This window comes from Sciurus vulgaris (genome assembly GCF_902686455.1).
Source record: "Sciurus vulgaris genome assembly, chromosome: 4".
NCBI lineage: Eukaryota > Metazoa > Chordata > Mammalia > Rodentia > Sciuridae > Sciurus > Sciurus vulgaris.
Genome location: NC_136464.1, coordinates 170,797,262 through 170,819,341, shown reverse-complemented (window position 1 = coordinate 170,819,341; position 22,080 = coordinate 170,797,262). Strand labels below are relative to the sequence as shown.

The window sequence follows — 22,080 nt, the reverse complement described above, 5'->3', positions numbered from 1 at the left end:
AATGTTTTATATTTCTGTAGGTGTGAAGGTAAACTGATCAGATATGTTAAAGATAGACTATTTTAATAGAAGAAAGTTCATTATTGTAAGTTTATATAATAGGAAAAGATGAGGAAAAGGATGTATAAGAATATACTAATTGCTTCATTGATGAATAAGAATGTTTTGTGACATATTAAAATATGATATTCAATGTTAAACAGATGTTTCTTAAAGATCATAAAAAGGTCTTAACTATGTAAAACTTCTCTGTTTTCAGCTTAGATAATTTGCATATTAAAACCAATTTTAGCAAGTTAAGGCTTAAAAAAAGGATCTTCATTTGGGCCCTCTGTGGATTATCAGTGAAATTTTAACAATAGAATTCAAATGAAATGATGCAAATTCATTTTGTAGATGGATAACAGTGATTTGGAACTTGAAGAACTAGAGTAGTTTTCTAAAGAAAAAAAAAACCCTTCATTTTCTCAAAATAGGCTTAAAGTTTGCTCTGAATAAACAACTCATGGAAAAGAAAAATAGCTTTTTATTATGAGAAAACTTGAAACTATAAACCAAGGATTGAGGATCCAGACATTTCCAAAGAAATGGGAGGGAGAAAAAGGGACCATTTTTGATGCCCAAATGGTTCACTCAGTGTTTATGAAAGGGATCTGAATACCATCAGGAAAGTCTCTGTTAGGTCTCTGTGGGTTTCAATGAGTTGTGTTAATAGACACCCTGAGTAATCAAATTATGGTAATTTGAAAAAGACGTCCCACCCTCTTGGTGTAAGGTGTTCAGGAGTGATTTCCTCTTTATTTTCTTTGTTTTGTGGTTGTAATCAGATTCGCAACATGAAGTGTCATTAATCACATATGATAATGATACTCCCACCGTGATTTATGGAAAAGGCTAAATCAATTCTGACATCTGACAATAGTTACAGTCATTTTATCGTGTCCCTGTGAACATGTTATTGAGTTTCATTAACTTGAGTAGTTTTGTGAATTTCGGTGGTGTTCACAGGTAGTATTTAAATTTTCTCAAAAGGACAATGAGTATGATATAATAAAATGAAAAAAAAAAGTTATCTTCCTTTCTGGAAAGTCAGTAAGGAAATTCAGAAAACACATTAGTATACATCATTATTTGGAAGGGAGTCTGAGATTGATGCCACAATATAACTCTAAAGGGACTGATTAAACTAACATAGGAAAAAAGACATATTGTATACATGTTTTAAATATGGTAAATTTTTAAAATTCCTAATATCTGATACAATGTGAATTGAAGAGTTTAGGAGTAGAACTCTAGTAATTAAGATGTTTTATAGAAAGATCTATTAGAATAACTCATCTTGGGTATAATGAATTTGACTAAAGATGTCTGTATGATTTCACAAGGTAACAAAATGTGTATTAGAAAGTGGTAAAATGACAATAAGCTAATTATATTACATGACTTATAAATGAAATGGTTCCTTTATCATAGTGATTGACCTACTACATGCCAACTCAAATTACCAGGAGAGAAGATTATACATGAGCAGGAAGCACAGAAAAGCAAAGATGTCATATAAATCACTAGAATTATACTCAACAAGACTGCCTGAATTAAAAAAAAAAAAAAAATTCCTACCAATTACACAGTTTATCCGTGGACCATGTTTTGGTTTCTAGATAAAACTTTTTTATTATTAGTTACAAAGCCAAAAGAGGCAATAGCTATTAAAAAATAGAACAATGCTCATAGTACCTCTTCTGTGTTACTCCAGAAAAATTTGTAATTATCTTTTCAATCGGATTTTAAATTGCTACTTGATCCCCTTGAAGTTTATACATGTGTTGTCTGCACAAAATTTTAAAAAGTTGAAATATTAAGATTAGAAATATAAATTTTTGTACCAAAGTAAACCTTAGTAAGTATGAAAGATAGTTCTCTTGTGTGAATGATTCCAACCAATAAGAGCGAGAGTGGAATATCTATCTAAGCTGGAAACCGGATCATAGCTATTCGGAAGATTCAACAGAGATGAAATATAATTTTGAAGTCAACACCCAGGGAACAATAAAAGTGCAGGAAATGGAAGCACAGTCTGTTCTCATGAACAGACAGTAATAAAACCAAGGGTACAGGAATCTGGAGTTTGTTGGGGGAAAGCCTCTTTCTGGGGCTTTTCAATTATTAATTGGACAGGTGGAGAGATTGATGAATAAGGAAGTCTCTCTTTTAACTGTATCCTGCAGGACACTGCTTTAGAAAGAACTGGTAATAATTCCTTTTCCTTTTCTTTTTTCTTGGTACAGGGGATTGAATCCAGGGCTTCATGCTTGCTAGGCAAGCAAGCTGCCACGGTGCTACATCCCAACCCTGGCACTATTTACTTTCGAACTATTAGACCATGACTCATTGGATCCTGAAATTTTTCAGTAAGAATTGTGAAACTCTTTCACTTATGTTGGCTTTAATTGATGGTCCAGAACAAAAGAAAAAATCTTAATGACACTTTGGAGGGAGTATAAAGAAAAGAACATGGGGGTATGATATCTAACTGACCTTTATTTTTTCAATGACAAAATCCTCTTTTGCAAAATGACCAGTTCTCATTTTTCTTTACTTTTCACATTAGGACACAGGTCTAATAAAAACTAAATAATCAGCCCCACAGAGAGCTAACATGCAGCCTAGAAAGCATGCATATAAAAAAGGAACCATGGATATACTGAAAAACAGTAGACAAGAATAAACCCCCACTGACTTCCTCGTGCTTGTCTTTATCAACACCGATTGCAACTCACCTTGAAAAGCAAGCACAGATAACAGCAGAACCCTCACAGCAGACAGAGTAGCCCACAATTAGGATTATCATGTTTACAAAATAGCAAGTTACAGTTCTTAAAATTGGTATTTCCCTGGTAGCTTTTATGCAGTCTACTACTTTGGAATATATTTTGAAAACTATGATATGAGTTAATATTTTTAATTATAGTAATATGATTTTTGCTTAACAAAAGTTTTTTCCCCTTATATTTCTGTCTTCTGTAACTAATGTGAGAAGCTGGTGGGAGCCCTCCATCTCCCCTTTCTATCATCCCCATTGTGCTGATGAGATGACAGAGGCTCAGCAGCCAAGGGAGTATCAGTGGGTTTAAAGAGGCACAAGATTCACACCCCTGTGGGAGGTGGTAGTGGATGCCTATAATTCCTGTGAATCCGGAGGCTGAAGCAGGAGCATCACATCTTCAAGGCTAGCCTCAGTGACTCAGGGAGGCCTTAAGCAATTTAGCAAGACACTGTCTCAAAATAAAACATTAAGAAAGGGCCAGGGATGTAGCTCAGTGGTAGAGTGCCCCTGAGTTCAATCCCTAGTACCAAAAGAAAAAGAAAAGAAAAAAAATAAATAAATAACACCTTTCTCTCATTCCACTCTACACACAAAAAAATGTTGACTGTGTGATTTAATATACCATATCTACCTGCATACTGATTCCATAAACTGCAGAGTAAATAAAAACATGATTAAAAACATAATACTGTTATTCAATTTTATTATACAATTAAATTGCAAATATTGTTCTTTCAAATTAGCAAAAGAGATTGCTGATCTTCCTGAGATATTTCTGAAAGGTTATAGTCAGTTGAAACTTGCAATAAGAGGCAGAGATATTCATAAGAGTATTTACTTCCCTCTGCTCCATCGAGCCAGAACTTCAATCCTGAACCCTCCCAGCTGACTTCACTTGTGATCACTTTTCAGCCTAAATTCTTCCCCAACTGTCAGATGGCACTGTGCCTTTTCACAGGTGCTATGCCAATTTTTCTAGGACTCACATGCCAATCAAATGGAGGATTCGATAGAGAACACTGCAGATGCCATCTCTTCAGCAGGATGTCCATTATCTCTGGCAGTAATGTGAATTAACACCTAATACATCTTGAGTGCCAAAATTAAAATAATGAGTTGTGGAAGAAAATGTGGCACAGTAGTTGTAGATGTCCAACTCTGCCAAAAGGACAGGTTGAATTCTAGAAGGCCCATGGAAACCAATCAACATACAGATACCCTACTGCTCAGAAGCATCTTTGGAATTTGAAATGATTTCTGAACAAAAGAATATCTTGTTATTGTCAAAGTAAACTGCTCCACCACAAAATTAGAACTGAGTTCAATTACAACAATGGGAGCCAGAAGAAATAGCTAGATAGTTTCCAAAGCCATTCTCAAAGACTCTACAAGGCAAGAAGGTCGACCACTTTCAAATTAATTAGTAGCAGATTACTCTCCAGTCCTTTCCTACCAGATCATATGGAAATGACCAAATGTGCAGCCCTGAATTCGTACCTCAGTTCTTATCACCCCAGTAACTTCTGTCTTGGGAATTTCACACCCAAGAAAGAATTTCATCTAGTCTAATCCCCTACTTTATCAGGAAGGAAAGAATGAAAGTTATTTGCATAAATGGGACCAAAAGAAGAATCCAGTCCCAGGTAACTCATTCCTGGTCTGTGAGCTCTGGGTTACATCGAGCTGCTCCTCTTTTTATGTTTCCCCTTACAACTACGCTTGTTAGGTTCATGGCATAATATACGTTCATATTATATGTATGAAAAATAACTCTGCATAAAATATCCACAGCAATAGTGGCATACACTTTGTGACTAAGGAATACATATTAACTAAGTGTGTAAATAGTCTTATTTCCTAATAAACACTGAACTTATATATTTCCATTATTACAATTTATTTTCCTATTGATGTGAAATCCAGGACTGACAAAAATAAGATGAGATGATCTAAGGCAAAAGGGCCCCATGAATTGAGCTTGTAGCAAGCACCGCCTGAATTCCTATGACCCATGAATACCTGTCTTGGTCCTATTTATTTGTTTACCTGCACTTTAGAATGGAAATTCTAGGGCAAGATTAGGTCTTATTAATCATTGTACCCAGGGCCCATTGCATCTGCCAAAGAGCGAGTGCGCAACAAATGTTTGCTGAGTGGAGAGATGGAGAAATGCATATGCTGGTACATCCTATAGATTGCTAAAAGCAACCCTGGTCTACTCTGCAGATTGTTTTTTTCATGCCTGATTTATTTCAAAGATTTCTCACAGGAACCAAAGCATCTGAATAAGACCTTTCTTTCAATCGTTCATTCATGACAACAGCCTTTTTTCACTCATGGGCATGAACGATTAAGGCCTCTCAGAGGAAATTATTTTAATTACAGAAATCAGAACGGCTTAATTGTAAATGTGCAATGTGAGCATTTTACAAAAGAGATTAGTTGCTTTTCCCCTTCTTTCTTTCCTTTCTTTTCAATAATTCTTAAAATCCACAGTAAAAAATGATCCTAAGATTTCAGCATTCTGGAACATGTTTCTCTTCTATTTAATCACACTTAGGGAAATCTACAATGTTAATGCATAAAGGCTATGAAACCGCTAGTCTACACTTCTCTGAACTAAATTATAATCAGATAGTCAATCAGTGTCTGGATAGATGAGCTGAATTCTAAGGCAGGAAGGGAAAATGCAGGGAAAGAAATAGTTGCTGCAGTAACTATGGAAACAGTATGGATATGTGTATCTACATGCAGATAGATGATATAGATGTTGCTATCTTGGAAACCTACAGTACAAATGAAGATTCATTTCTTGTCGCTGGATCTTGTGCAAAAACATGTAGATGAGAGCTGAGGGGAACGTGTGACTTCCCAGCCTGTTGTCAGTCATACATATTTCATCTGTATACCATGTCTTTGTCCCTAGAAGTTCTAATAAACCTAAAAGGAAATCCTGCTCTACATGCACTAAGTAATTTAATTTTCTATCTTATGAAGAGGTAACTTCTAAAGAGCCTACATTAGACTTTTCTAAAGTCATCAGATTTTCAGGGCACTGTTTACAATAAAGTGGGAGATGTTGTAACACATTTGGCTAATACCAACCATCCCAAAACAAGGTAAAGGGAACAGAAAGAAAGGTAATACTACTTCTGTCATATCTGCCATCCCCAGATTACCCCAGCACCAGCTCTGAGGAATGTTAAGGGTGGAAGCATGCTCCTTCCTCAACTACTAGTTTACAACGTTCAGGTTGAGGCAGTCTGCTATATAGGAACGTATGAAACCCCAAAGGAAACAAAGTACTGAAGAGGGGCTGAGTGTAAACTGAGGCTACAAAGTCACTGTGTTGCTTGTATTCGTTGGGGGTAATCAAGGTGAGTGAGAGATGGAAGGCACAAAGGCCAGGCTGCTGACCTCAACCTTGTCAATCACTTGTGGATATCTAGATCTGCCATTTCCAGTCTAGACCTAGCAAACAGGCAAGCACTTAGTAAATCTTCTAGGTTATTGGAGTACACCTTCAAGATTGATGAACAGGATAGCGATTTAATCAAAATGGTATTTGATAGAGATAGTCTTAGGATCTCTAAAAGAAGGCAAAGAGCTTAAAGCTGGGAGGGGTAACTTGAGGAGGTGACAGACACAGTTAGGGTGATCAGAATTGAGATTTCAGTGGAAAACTAGGGAAAGGGAAAAAAATAAACGGAAGCAACACAGAAAGAAAATGACGTATGCTGAGGCTACAACGTGATTGTATTGCTTAAAATTATTACACTGGGTTTTTAGTAGATTAGTTTGTGGGGTTACTGCTGAGCACCCCAAAAGAAAATGTAACCTGTAGATGCCGAACTGAGGACAATGTGAGAATCTGAGGAAGAGAGACAGAGAGACAGAGGTTATCCATGAACTTCCTCACTGTTGGAAGGACTCTGACATACTTGTGACCTCTGGAATAGAGTTTTGACTGAGCAGTGGAAAAGAGAGAGAAAATGACACTGTGTAGCAAAAATTATGGGATGCTGACATTCAATTGCCTGCCCCCTGAAATTGAGTCAAAGTTGTGTTCCAAAAAAAAAAAAAACAAAAAACAAAAAACTGCTAACCTAATATTCTGGGTTCTCTTGAGAGAAAGGATTTTAAATTTCACAATAAATCTGTTTACATATTCTAAATTAATTCACTGAATAGAATTATGAAGTAAGTCTGAAGTCAGCCTTCTAGCATTATGGGCCCACACATCTGGGGGAGAGCAGTGTGTATCCTGAACCCAGCTGTCGTTGCCACAGCACCCTACACTTCAGCCAAAGGGAAACCCAGCAACATGTCACAATTTGCAGAGTAGTGATGAAATCAACAATTCCATATTGGGCTTAAAAATAAATAAGAATTTTTGAATGTGATATGATCCCTCTCATGAGAACCTGTCTTGACAGTGTCAGGCATTTGGGAGGATGGAATGTCAGTTCAGCTGAACCCCTAGTTACCTCTTTACCTACCAAAGTGGTAATTCACTAAAATTTCAATTTCCTTGTGTTTTTATTTTCAGCATGTGCTAAAAATATCTTATTAGAAATGGAAGAGAATCAATGCTTCAGAGGATGTTGCCAGAAAAGTAACCTTTATGTGAAAAAAATTAAAAAGTGAAATACCCTCAAATCCTTCTGTACACAAATACGTCCTGTGGTTTTGAGTCATTTAATCCAGTAATAGGCCACCTTCATGATGATTAGGAACCACGTTTAAGAGTGAAATATCTCAGACTCCCCTCCCCCCATGATGCTAATTTGGTGCTTACTTATTTTGTTTACTGCTTATGCTAACACCCATAGATTCTTGCCAGCTGTTGTAATAATTAGTCTCCTCCACTTTCCCAGGGCGGACTGAAAATCATAGAGTAATGCACCCATGGGGATTTGCAGCCTTCCCAATGCTTATCACACGTATGGACACCAGTACCGTCACATACAGAGCCTTTGAGGCACTGGGAAAAACTAATCTCTCAAGAAAGTGTTTATTATTTCTCTTAACGTTCCAATCAATGACAAGAATGCATTATGCAAAGACAATTAATTCCTTTTTCTTGTAACCAGAGACATTATATGAATAAGCAATTATAAGTGTTTAAACTTTCTGGGGTGAGTTCCTAAAACTTCTTTACCTTCAATAGGAGAAGAGTGCCTCAAAACTCTATTTCTGTCCTTTCCAGTTCATTAGCTATTAGCCACGTGTGGCTCCTGAGCATGTGAAATGTGGCTAGTTCAAAATGCATTCTGTAATTTGACTAGTGTGTGTGTAATATCATGAGAAATCTAAGAGAACTAATGCTTCAGGGGCTGTTACCTGCAAAGTGCCTTCATTATGAAAAATGGGAAATAACCTCAACTCTCTGGACACAAATGAGTCATGTGGTTTTGATTCATTTAATCAGTGATAGGCTACCTCCATGAGTATCTGGACCCTTGTAAAGAGCTAAATATCTTGGATCTCCTTTGAGCTTTTTCTAATAATTAGTAGTTTATTATATTCTACATGAAATTAAAATGCCTATGTAAAATTTTTTATTGACTACATATTTAAATGACAATGTTTTGGATATATTGAATTAAATGAAACATGAAAATTATTTCACCTGTTTCTTTTTACTTAAAGAAAATTTGAATTATATGTGTGGTTCACATCGTACTATTACATGGCGCTGCTATAGACCATCAAGTTTCATATTCAAAGAAAAAGCCCCAGCTTTGTCTGTGAGGCAGTGTGGAATGTTGGTGTGGACTCTGGCATTCAGCCCAAGAATCCTCCTCTAACCAGTGGCCTAACAACCACACCTATTCCACAGGTCGAATGCAGGCACTGACTAGCAATACATGAAAATTACCCAGCAGAGTGGCAGGCAGATGCTCAAAAGCTGTTAGCTTCCATTTGCATTGGACAGGAAGAGAATTCCAAAATAGTGATGATGTTACAGTTAGGTCTCAGCCCATTTCTGCAGAAGTAAACTTTTAGTTGTGTATATTATGAGAACCCTCTGGAGTACATTAAGGGGTGGGGGCTGTCTTTCCTGGTTCCAACAATGGTAACAGTACAGCTTTTTCTTGGCTACTGGTTTGCTTCACTTCTTAAGGAATCACGTTAACCTCATATTAATGGCTGATAGAAACCTTCAGAAAAACTTCACAAATTCAAAGCCTAAGAGGTCAAACAGTATCTAGGGGTGAAGTTCATATTCTTTAAACATGGAAGTCATTAGCATACTGAATAACTAGAATATACTATACATCCAAAAAGGGAGAGAGGGAAAAAAAAAAAAAAGTTACGTACCATTTTCTTTTTTTCTTGAAGCATGGCCTCATTTGGCTTCCACTTTTTTGCTTTTGGTAAAAAATAAAAATAGATACAGAGAAGCATTTCTCTATCATGAATGAAAGAGCCAAGCACTGCAATAGATGGCAACCAATACTGACCTCAGGATTGGGCCAAGTATTGGAGTGATCAGAACTGCTTCAAATTGGAACATGGATTATGATCCTGAAACAAGCTCAAGTGAACAGTAATTAACTCCAGCTGATTTTTACGGTGCAGTCCAAGCCCAGGGCTGTCTTACATTCCAAGAAACTGTAGAAATCCACATTTTATAGTGATCCTCCCAATTTTAAAATAATACGTGAAATCTTAAAGAATTCATGCCAAATAAAATACATCTGTGGGCCAGTTTGGACCAAGGTCTACTGGTTTGTAATCTGGTTTAGACCCAGATTTTGGTCCCAGTGGAAAGTACTGTCCGTGGATTTCTAGTAAACTTCCCTCTGTTAGTCTCATTCCTACCTCTGCATTATGTCTCTACTTTTTTGTTCCTTTTAGGGAGGAAATAACCTGCATTTAAGTCATGCAACTGTTTGAGTATGTAAATCAACCCACAAACTTTAACACTTAAATACTTAATTTATTCATGAAGGCCCCATGCATTCTAGGATTCAGAATGCAGAATTAGTCACAAAAACGTGTGCGCACACACACACACACACACACACACATGCAAAGAAACATTAAGGCAGTTTTCTTCTCTTAGCAAGAATGTCTATGGGGTTACTATTTGTGAAATTCCTTAGAAATATTGGCAACAAAATTCTTTTCACATCCATAGTATAAATTTTTTAATAACAGTGTTTTTTTAAGAAATGCCACTGATGTGGGAAAAATACATAAGATGATAAAATGAAAAAAACAATTCAATATTAAACATCTCATGCAATTTGACAACATAAAATTATATCAGCAGTACACTAGAAACACCAACTATTGAAATTAGTTATCCCTACAGGGGATTATTTTATTTTCTTCTTTGTACCCTTCTGCATTTTTCAAAAAATAAAAGAAAGAAGAAGAAAAATGGATTAGCATACATTGATTTTATAGCTTGAAAACATATTAAATATGTAGAATATTTTTTCTGATCACCAAGAAAAAGTAAATATCCAGGTGATCTAAGCTAGGGTAACAATTTTGCCTGAATTTTCTAGGTGATTTGAAAGAAAATAACTCGGTTTTGTTTGGGTGATTCAGAAGTTTATGTCATTTCCGTAGTTCTCTTTGTCCCTAATTATTGAACATGTGACAAACTATAAATTAATCAAGAAGGAAGACTTGGATAGCTGGGAGTAGAGGGTTTTACAATTTATCAAACATTTGGCATATCAGTCTGTTGCTGGGGAAACAAATATTACTTTAAACTAAAAAAGAAAAGAAAAGAAAAGAAAAAATTCAATCTAGATTCTATCTGCCATCCTAGCCAAAATGTCAGGGTACGTTTCTCTCCATTCCAAAATAGATAGTGCAGATATTTTATGGAAATAGTGTCATAAATATTTTATATAGTTATCTTCTGTCTACAAATGTAGCAGGATATCATAAGGTTCGTCTTTTCAATAAAATTCTTTATTGCAAGCATAGTTGAATTCTCTGTGGCCCAACCTCTAATTTGAGCAACAAAATCCTCAGAAGGAGGGAAAGAAGACTTCTGCAGAGTGCTTGGTTCTTTGCTATTTTTTACAGCCCTATAAAATCATGTACTTCCTACTAAATATTATCCATTTTCATCGGAAAACAGCGAAATAAATGTTGTCTTATGCCTTGATATATTTTTGGTAAGAGAATGCGTTTTTAGAGAGCCAAGAGGAAATGAAACTTTTAACATCCATTATTTATAAATGAATGTATTTCTTCATGGAGAGACTTACATTTGTACCTACTATGAGAAGTGTATAGGGAATAATGTTTCCATAATTAATGTATTTATGAAAGTTTAAAATGTTCAATGAATGGGTGTTTTTGATTGCCAACATCCTACACAAAATGAATACAGAAAAGTTTATCTTCCTGACTTTGTCAGATACAATGAACTGAAGAGGACAAAATTCACATATAAAACCTTCTGCTTTCTGCTGATGATTACACACGACAATAGTGTTTTTGACATGCCGCACATCCTGCAAGGGCAAAAATGAATTAAAAAAAATCTGTTTATGCAAGTTATTTCAATGTCACCTGATGTTAACTTGGAGGATCTATTGATTTAGGATATAGTTTTACTTACATCTGAATGTCAAGGTCACTGTTATCCTATTACTGACACCCTGAACTGTGTCCATTTTCACTCTTGGCTAGCCCGTTAGCAGAGGAAAATGTAGAGCCTCAAAACTGTTTGGAATGATTACTAGATTCTGAGCATCCGGGATTGACCCATTGTGTGTGTGCTGAACATCAGCTCAAGAGGAAGAGGTGTAAAGCCAACACATGAAGAGAAGAACCTCTGCTTGCAATCACAAAGATAACAATGGAGAAAATCTATGGGATATAATCATACACTTCCCCTCTTCCTCACAAACAAATATCCACATGACCTGATACCATTTTAAAAATTACTTGAATGTATGTCACCATCCCTACCTATGTCCTGCTTCAGCACGTCAGCACTATTAATGCAATATATCTGTCAAGCTTTATTAAAGTTCTTTTGATGTGTACCTTGGATCATAAACCTCTACAGTGCTCTGCTAATGTCCTTGTAACACTGAATCTCAGAAGATGGGACAATAAAAGAGAAATTCTCCAAACTTTCAAGTTCAGCCTGGGATATCCTACACCCTGTGTTACTTCCTGCCTGACCTCCCAACCTGCTTCTGCATGTGTGAGTACTTAGAATCCGACTGTTGTTAAAACCTTTGTTTCCTTGAAACGTTGTTTTGCCAGAAGAGCATAAATGCACTGAGAGTTAAATACCCTAGAACAGAGGCAGTGTTGAAACTGGGATAAAATGTCAGTTCCATTTTTCTTTTTGGTGAAAAGCCATTTTAGAAGCAGTATTCTTTGAGTTATAGCACTAGTTTTATCATTGGACTTTTTTTATTTTTATTTTTTAATGTGTGATGTACCTTAATTGGCACAGTTCACCAGTGGATGTTCACTATTAGTAACAAAGATGTCTTGTCTGTTTGAAGCAAACATTTTCCACGGCCCCAGAGGAATTCTTATACTTGTGGGGCGCCAGCAAACCGTAGACATGCCAATCAAGATGGATTTACTGTGAGCCCATCACGGTTGTAAATACAGAGAATATATCCCAGGGGACAAAAAACTAGGGCAGAAAGGCACAAAAGAGGGTAAAGGGGAACTGAATGCAAGAAAGATAAAACCCAAACACGCCAACAAAAACAATCAAAACATGTTCATCAGTTTCCTACTTTTAGATTTATTTTAAAATAATACATATAAGCCTATGTTTGTGTCTCTAATTATCTGGGCTGATTTTGGTTATTTGTTTGGATTTTGCAAATGTGTCATGACCTGATCCTACAGAGAGCATAAGCAATATGCAGTTCCCATTCTAGGACACTTACCAAGGAGTTCAACTACATTTAAAGATGAGTCTGTGGTGGTGCTTTGGATACCAGTGTGAAATTGCTATCAAGATTTTAAAAATAGGGGCTGAGGCTGTAGATCGGAAGTAGAGCGCTTGCCTAGCATGTGTGTACTGGGTTTGATCCTCAGCACCACGTAAAAATAAATAAATAAAATAAAAGTCTTTTTTTCCATCTACAATAACAACAAAGAATTTGAAAAAAAAAATAAGACTTTAAAAACACCTTCAATTTTTTTACTCACCCAGTTGCGAATGGCAATAGACTATTCATAGGTAGCTGCCAGTCTAGGGACCATGATTTGTGGCCCTTGTTCCAGAATGTGTAGGAGCAGGAGAGTTAACATAACCCATCACATTACTCAAGTCGAGCTGCTTGCTGAAGTTTCTAAAATCCTAGTGGCCAAAGCTAAGGTCTGTTTTCTGGGTCCTTCACACTACCTGCAAGTTGATACTGTTGATTACTACCTATTTTCTTTTTTAAAATTCTCTCTCCCTTTACTTTTAGGACAATGTACTTTTCTATTTTGGTATTATCTTCCTCTTCTGAATGCTGTAAATGTGTGTACTCCCTGGGAGCTCATCTGATCCCATCCTCTTCCTTATCTAAATGTGAGGGTCATTCACCAACATTTATATCTTGGTAAGTCTCAAATCTGTCAGCAGGTGGACAACTGTTACTAACTAGGAACCAACTAAGTGCCAGACACCATACCTGATGCTGGGGACGGATCCTGAAAAAACAGCACCTCAGCTGCTGTGCTGGGGAGTCCACTTCCCTCCAGATGTTGCCGTCTGCTTCATGCTGCTCTGGCTCGGGGCTCACCATCTCTCATCTGGTCCATGATGGCAAGTGCCCACCCCGCACCTGCCCTCATCCTCCTCTCTTCCAGTTTATCATCTCCATATCCCATCTTCCTGAAATAAAAATCTATTTGCATATTTTTTTTTTGAAAAAAAAAAATTGGCAGGTAGCCCTTGCTCCTATGCAAAGCCCTTTGAATTCCTAAATGTCAAATATGGGTCCAAATAATATGGTCCAAATCTACTTCCTGGCTTCACCTCCAAAAATCCACGACCTGAGCCCCTGGCAAGAAAGCTGCTCCCCTTTCCTTCTTCTGAAAGACCCTATTCCATTTTTAAGTTCAAGTCTAAGTACTGCCAACTCGAAGGCATTTTCTCCAATCTTGCACAACAAAGAAGAACTGTATTTTATTCACACTTTCATCATTATCCTGATTGCTTGTCCTATATTAGAAATTTTTATACATCTATATATTCTGGATAGACGGTGATTTCCTCATATTGTTTTTTCTCATAGAATGGGGCCTAATATACACGAGATGGACCACACTTGTCTGTCCCTTGAAAGAACTGAACTACTCTTATCCACAGAAAGTTGTTTTTAATGTGCAGGCAGAATGGACATTCACAGACTCATTAGCGAAACAGACAGTTTTAATTTGAACGTTTAGCTTAGGTCTGTAGCTTTGTCTCCCTCCATTCACTGTTTTGTATTTCATGCCTCGGGAATACCCATGCCTACACACAGCATTCGGTTTCATGATCCCACAGTTGAGCTCAGTTGCCACCTCTCTGCCTGAAGCATCCTTCCCTATGTTAGGTGCTCATGTCATCTGCACAAAACCCACACATCCTTCAACATGCATTTCAGAAATCAATACCCCTGAAAGTCTACTTGCACCCTAAGATTAAGCTAGGCATCTCTCCATTCTGTTCCTAAAACATTTTTTTGCATAATTTGCTCATTACATAATGACATTATTTATTTTGTATTTATTTTATTTATCTGCTTCTCTCGTCTCAATTAGTACTTACAAGCACTTTAGCTTGGTCTTTGTATCTCAAGAACTTACCAATAGTGTTTGAACTACGAAATATACTGACCAAATGTTTACTGACCAAGACTGAACTAAATCTCCACATGGGTCTACTTTTACAAGGATCTACCTCTGGGCTAGATGAATGGTCAAGTATTAAAACCATCCATCTAGGACAATAGGGGCAGAATATTATCCGTGAGAGGTTCCCCAACTTTCTCTACTTGTGGCACATTTAGGGAAGGATAAGGAGTCCCTTCACTTCACTTCTCTTCTCAGTATGAATAAAATTTCAAAACTGGATTCAGTGGGAGAGAAAGGTGCTCATTTTAATGGAATTGCAATAGTATAACTTGAAATTAAAATAACCCAATTCAAACATAGTTATTAGAAATAGACACAAGCTAAAAAGAAGAAGAGAGGATGCACAGCTTCTACTGCCTTGGAAACAAATGGTTTCATTGTTTTTCAGTTTCACTCTTTTCCTAACTCAACCATTTCCCAAATTCATATGCCCAGCTTATCCACATTGCAAAAAAAAAAAAAAAAAAAAAAAAAAATCTTAACATTAGTAACAACGATTTTAATTATTTTACTAAAAGCAATTAAATTGTTTTAATAAAAACAGGGTCTCAAAAAATATAGACTCAACTGAGATCCATCCCACATGCTATTCTAGAGGGGGAAATGTTCTTTTCTTTTCCTGATACCTGGAATTCTTTGTATTCTTGTGACTTCTGGAGCTTAGCACATCACCTGGACCATGGTAAAATTCATACATTTTCAATGAATTCTATTAATAAGCTATTTTTGTTGCTATGGTTCCTTGTACTATTATCATTTTCTTACTATTTTTACCATGAAATTATTTATTAATCAACTGCAAAGTACTTTCCAAATATAATGTAACATCTATAACACCATCATAAAGCAGTGAGCATAAAATATTTATGTTGATTTAAAAGTTGTAAACATAAAAGCATTATTGACAATTCAAAAGGTTCATCCATTCTTCTTAACCCTACATATTACTGAAGTAATCTACAATGAATAATCACCAATTACAGAAGAGAATATGTCAACCACAGAAGAACTACAAACAGGTTCCATTCACCTAAGGCCTTTCTTGGTCCTTTTCATTTCTGGATCACTCCACGAAAATTTATTCCAATCAAAAAATTGCCACAGAAGGTACAAAACCAATAATTCAGGCAATAGCTACAACAGGTGGTCTTACTTTATATCTTAAATTCTTGCTCCAAAGCAAACAACTAAATAGAATACCATTTCTCCTTTAAATTGAATCCAGTAAATTCTTCAGAATGGTTTTCCATTGTGATCAGAGGAAGCCTTAAATGGAGGCAATTCATTGCCTTCATTTCATCAAAATTGATGGAAAATTTCTTTCAATCTTATAGAGCATCCACCACATTTATTGAAAATTGGCTCCATTATTGCTTTCTAGGACACACTCTTAATTTACGTTGTTTACTCAGGTAGAAGAACTACTTAAGAGCCCTTCATGTAAAACATCAATCTATGTAGCACTGAGGCAAGAGGATTGCAAGTTCAAAACCAGCCTCAGCAACTTAGTGAGGCCCTAAGCAACTCAGAGAGACCCTGTCTCTAAATCGAATATAAAAAAGGGCTAGGGATGTGGCTCAGTGGTTCAGTGCAGCTCAATTCCCACTACCAAAAATAAAAAATAAAAACCAAAAAAACAGTACGGATTTATTTTTGGAAGACTACTACATTATCAAAATTTGATTTTATGCTCATTTTAAGTTCTGCCTTCCATGCCACCCAATGTCATTTAGCAAAATAAAAAGCAAACTAGCTGTAGATCTTGTAAACAACTGAGGGTAGCTCAGGAACATGACTGGAGTTACACAGGTGATAAGAAACAGATGGATGATGGTAAAGACTTTCCCAGTCTTAAATCTTTAATTAATACACAAATGGTATGCCTTTACTTCATGTACAAACAGAGAAACAGTATGCATCCCATTTGTGTACAATAAAAATAAATTTTAAAAAATCTTTAATTAAAAAAAAAAAAAATCTTACAAGCTGGGCATGGTGGTGTTTCCCCTGTATTCCCAGCAGTAGGATCACAAGTACAGGTCAACCTAGGCAACTCAGCAAGACACCACCTCAAAAATAAAATTAAAGAACTGGGGGTGTAGTACAGTAATACTGTGGTTGCTCAGCATGCATGAGGCCCTGGGTTCAATCCACAGTACCACCAAAAATTAAAATTAAAAAAAAAAAAAAACTTACACTCACAAGTATGTATTCAGCCCTTTCATTCCACACATATCCCACAAATGGATTGAGAAATATTATACTATGAATAACTGTGGAAACTCCCATATCACACCTCCAAACTTCATCCCGAGAGGAGACTACCACCTGATGATTGTGTTTATCATTCTTTGAATTTCTATCAGTTTTACTACATTCTTTTATTCCTAAATATCGTGTTGCATATTTTTGCAAGTTGAACTTTTTGTTAAGTATTTAGAATTTGGTGATTTGAGGTATGTACTGTATAGTGAGGTTTCTGCAATTCTTCGGCGAGTATGTCTGTAGTTCACTTACTTTCTATGCTCCATAGGACTTCATGGTGTGAAAGGATCGACGTTTATGCACATGGGACATTAGTGTTATTTCTACTTTTTATGCTCTGGTACACAATGCTATGATGAAGATTTTTCTACTTGTGTCCTGGTACACATGTGTTCTAGGTTCTTCAGGAATAAGAACCACAGTTTTAGGATATGTATTTTTTCAACAGTATAATTTTTCTAATGCATTATCTGAGGTAAGCATATAAATTTATACATCCTCTGGAAAAATATGGATATTTCTGACATTCTCTATCTTGCCCACATTTGGCGTACTCAATGTTATGGTTTAGATATGAGGTGTCCCCCAATAAACTTATGTTAGGTAATGCAGGAATGCTTACAGGTGAAATGTTTGAACTAGATGAGCTGTACTAATCTTGGAGAATTAAAACATTGTATGGATTAATAATCTGGAATAATTAACTGGTTGGTTAACTGTCGGCAAATGGGCATGGCTGAAGTAAGTAGGTCACCAGTGCCTTGCCTTAGGGTCTATATTTCATTCCTGGCATCCCATTCTCTCTCTCTCTCTCCCTCTCTCTCTCCCTCTCTCTCTGACCCCCTTCCCTCCTTCCCTCTCCCCCTTTGCTTTCCTGTTATCATGAGCTGAGCAGTTTTCATCCACCACGTCCTTCTGCCATGATGTTTTGTTTCACCTCGGGCCCACAGCAATGGAGTCAGCCAACCATGAACTGAAGCTCTGAAATTGTGACCCAAAAATAAACTCCTCCTCTAAGTTGTTCTTATCAGGTGTTTTGGTCACAATGACAAAAACCAAACTAACACAGACAAAAGTGGTAATCACATAGAAAATGAATCCTATCCTGTTCACCATAGATATTCACTTCAGAATCACATCATGCTCCTGAGTCAGAGCTTGAACTACAATTACTTCATAGTGAATTCACTCCTTTCAAAGGCAAAAGAAAGACCTAGTTTGTACCCATAAAATGGCAAGTGTAAGTTTTGAAACTAATTCTGTTGATGATTACAAATTAGTCTTCCATTTCTCTTATAAGGAAATTCCCTATAACATTATGTCAAAACATTTGTGTCTAACTACTGTGTTTTGCCAAGGAGGTAAAACTTCCAGTCAAAACAATTAATTAGAAGCTATTAATGATGACTTCAAAGATTTAAGTAGTCACTGTAAATGAAGAGAGAAATTGAAGGGAACAAAATCCTTGGAACATGGTGTGGGAGTTCATTTGTTGATCTCAAACTGGGATGTTTGCCTTAAACCTCTAACTATTCTTCCATCATTTCGCCATCCCTGAATTATTTAATTAGTAGAGCACACAGTGGCTTTGGTTTTGTGATGGACTTCAACCTCAAAACACAATTCTTTCTTCTCTTGATGTAGGGTTAATCCTTGTAATATTTTATCCTTTTCACAAAAGTATTTTGGGCGCTGAAATCATCATAGTGCTAGTAGATCCAGTTCTAGTTTGCTCAGCTATAGACCATCTGGTAATCATTTGGTCAAAAAATTCACAAGAAGAACACTAAAACCCTTGAAATCATAAATTACTTTAGAAAAGCTTCAGCTTCATTTAATCTGATGCTACATCTATTGATCTACCTACCTACCTACCTTTCTCCAAGCAGTGCCCGGATGTCATCATGAGATTTATGGTTTTAGTTGATTAGAGCTAATGAAATGCACATCAGCTAAACCAAGATCTGCATAGAAAGATTAACTTTTCATGGTTACATAACCCACAAACACCCCTACAAATGAAAGAATCAGGGGAACAGAGTCTATAGTGTCACAGAGCATAACCTTCTCACTTCTGGGGAAAATAAAAGATCATACTCTACTGATGGTTGGTCCATGATGTTGGCCTTCACCATGGAGAGGAACATGCTTGATTCTGGTAGACCTTCTACCTCGAATAGGACTTTCTGGGAATGAGTAAGGGAAGGCCCCCTTTGGGCAGCTGTTATGGAGCCCTTTTCTGAGAAGCAGCAGAGTCAGTAGTAACCCCCCCACTGCGGCCTTAGACACGTAGTTAGCAAATGCGTATCCCCTTCTCTCACTGGAACACCCAGATCATGACACACGCATCTAAATGTTACTCACGTCAGGCAATGGTGGGTGAGCAATGGTGCATGTGAGGACCACACCTTGGCTCTCTCACCTCCTGGTTTTCACACAGGCTGCAAATTTCATTCTTCCAAAGCGAATGCTTCTATCTGAAGTCTCTGCGACTAAGCTTATTTTTAGTTCAACTTTTTTAATGAAACTCACTTTTACAACAATATCTGCTCAAAAACACGGATTGTGTATTTCTTATACTAATTTATATTTCACAGCTCCTCCTTGAGAGTTCATATTTCCTCTTGCTGGATAATTCCTTTTTAATCCATTTTTGGGTAGTTCCTTCAGCATGTCAAACATTGTTTGTATACAATAAAATTCATTGTATCAAATATCAGAGTTTCAGGCCATTGGTATCATCAAATCCCTGGTAATTATCCCTTTAAGAGCCTTATGCAAATAACTGTTCCATGTGTTTAAACTTTTTAGGAAACGATAATGTAAAAAATGGAATGTTATGAATTTGACAAATTGTGCTATGGAGAAACATTTTCAAGAGTAAACACCATCCTTATGCCAAGATGTAAATGTTGAGATCAATGTGGAAAAGAAGAAGAAATAGAGCGCTTTAGTACCAAGAACTGTGAAAAACATTGTGGCTCTTTGGCACATTTCTGAAATAAAAAAGTACTGTTTGCCAATAGTGTCTGTATAGATATGACCTTCTCCAGGCGATGTGGTACCCAATTCCTTGGGTGTATTGTTTTTTCTTTACTTTTTATAGTGATCATCTTTTAGTTTCTTTGTAGGGCTGACCTCATAAATGGGCAAGCACATCTCATAAGAGCAGTTAAATGTCAAGGAAGAACTTAAAGAAAGATATCCTCTAGAGAGGAAATTCACTGCTTCAGGACGGCAGTGGAGAGTGATCCCTTGCACTAAAGGTTTAGAGACCCTACCCTCCAGGAAAGGCCCAAAGTTGGATCAGTGATTTATCTCCCTTATAAGTCCCACACAAACCATGACATGAAATTACAAGATAATGGAGAATGAAAGGAATTATCTGCCAGAATCTATACTTCGCATCCATTAGTCCTCCAGGTTAGGGAAGGGCTCTTCTGTCATTACTGAGGAATTTCGTCACTTTGACATATGATAAAGAATAAATGCCAGGTGCTCCTGTTTGGATCAAATGGTCTCTACTTGCAGGCCTGAGGATGACTGTTCCCTGACTTTCTAGAGGACTCCAGTCCCTTAGTGGACCCTTTTGTGAATATCATTCTTAAACAAGTGATCATGGTTGCAACATGCTTGTTTTCACTCCATTCCTGATAGAAACTTCTCTGGTATATTGCAGATAAATATTGACATTATTTCCCAAACCAGAGAACTGTTTGAAAATCCTGACTTGTGTCACACCAAGCAAGAAAAACCAAACCAAACCAAACCAAACCAAAATAAATAGATTAAGCTTGGACATTCAGCTGATTTCTCTAAGAACAAAGTAGGAATTTTTACCTTATTATTATTATTAGTTGTAAAACTTTGTTTAAAAAAAAAAGGAAGACCAATCAGAAAGATGGCACGTTTCAACTACCTTGGAGACTCGGTTGGCAACCTCTCTGCCCACGGTCAGCCCCTGGACGAAGGTGCGTGCAGCGATGAAGGCGCGGGTGACCTGGATCTTGAGCTTCCGCGGGACGTCTCCAAATGGCTTCAGCTGGTCGGTGTATTTGCTCACGCACTCCAGGTAGTCTTCGCTGAAGTGATACTGAGGGTTTATCAGCTGGAACATTCGTTCTAGGAGCCGCGCCCAGAAGTCATTAAGCATCTCCTCGAGGTTCACATTGCCCCCGGTGTAGTACCGCTTCAGCTCTGTGAAGAGGTCCTGGAACACCTCCGAGTTCTGCATGTACAGCATCCCGTAGGTCCGGACAAACATGTCATTGAGGGACTTCTCTGCGTTTTCTAGAAGCTCTCTGAAAAATTCTGCAGATAAAACAAGAAAACAATCACAAATAGGCCCTAGAACGTCCAAGACATCTACTTACCTTAAACACAACCACTTTGAATGGGCAGTTTCATAGAAACATGTATCCCGTGATTAAAGTATTAATGGACTGATCAAAACAACATATAAACAAACAGGTACTTTTTTCTTTATGTAGTACTGGGAATTGAACACAGGGTCTCACACATGTTAGGCAAGCACTCTACTACAGAGCTACACCTCCAGCCCTTTTTATTTTATTTTGAGACAGTGTCTCCCTAAGTTGTAAAGGTTGGTCTCCAATTTGTGATCCTCTTGCCTCAGCCTCCTGAGTAGCTGAAAGTACAGGCTAGCATCACTGCACCAGGCTAAAAACAATATTTTAAATAAGAATTGATCTACATATGTGATCTTAGATGAGGCAAAGGAATCAGAAGACTGTAATTTCTTCCCTCCTAACACTCCTATGAAATAGCTCAATTTTTTTCATGAATTGTTAAATTTTAGAAAATCTTATGGTTTGATATAAACTCAAAATAGGTTGCAAATGTAACATGCAAAGTATCACCATAACACAATAACAAATGCACACCGAAAACACATTTGCTCCAGCCTGTTTACAAATTTGTTGTAATGCTAAATTCAATTAAATCACATTTATTTGGAACAGTTCTTAAATGGGATGCTCAAATTAATGTAATATTTTGGACTCCTTCTAGTTCCTATATATAGCAATCAATTAAAAGTGTTCAGAGATTCATGGTGCAATTAAATTCACTTAATACTAAAGCTATAATGAACATAATTAAGGTGGCCATAATGAATCATAAAG

The 22,080-nt window shown here is 36.8% G+C and overlaps 1 protein-coding gene across 3 annotated transcripts in view; it reads right to left on the bottom strand.

Moving 5' to 3' along the window:
• Positions 1–22,080, bottom strand: part of GPC6 (glypican 6) — a 1,180,914-nt gene that overhangs the window by 596,783 nt on the left and 562,051 nt on the right. For all 3 annotated transcript variants that reach the window (XM_079136560.1, XM_079136561.1, XM_079136562.1), the window contains exon 3: positions 20,856–21,247. In XM_079136560.1, coding sequence (XP_078992686.1) covers positions 20,856–21,247 — 392 coding nt within the window. The remainder of the gene's footprint in view (positions 1–20,855; positions 21,248–22,080) is intronic.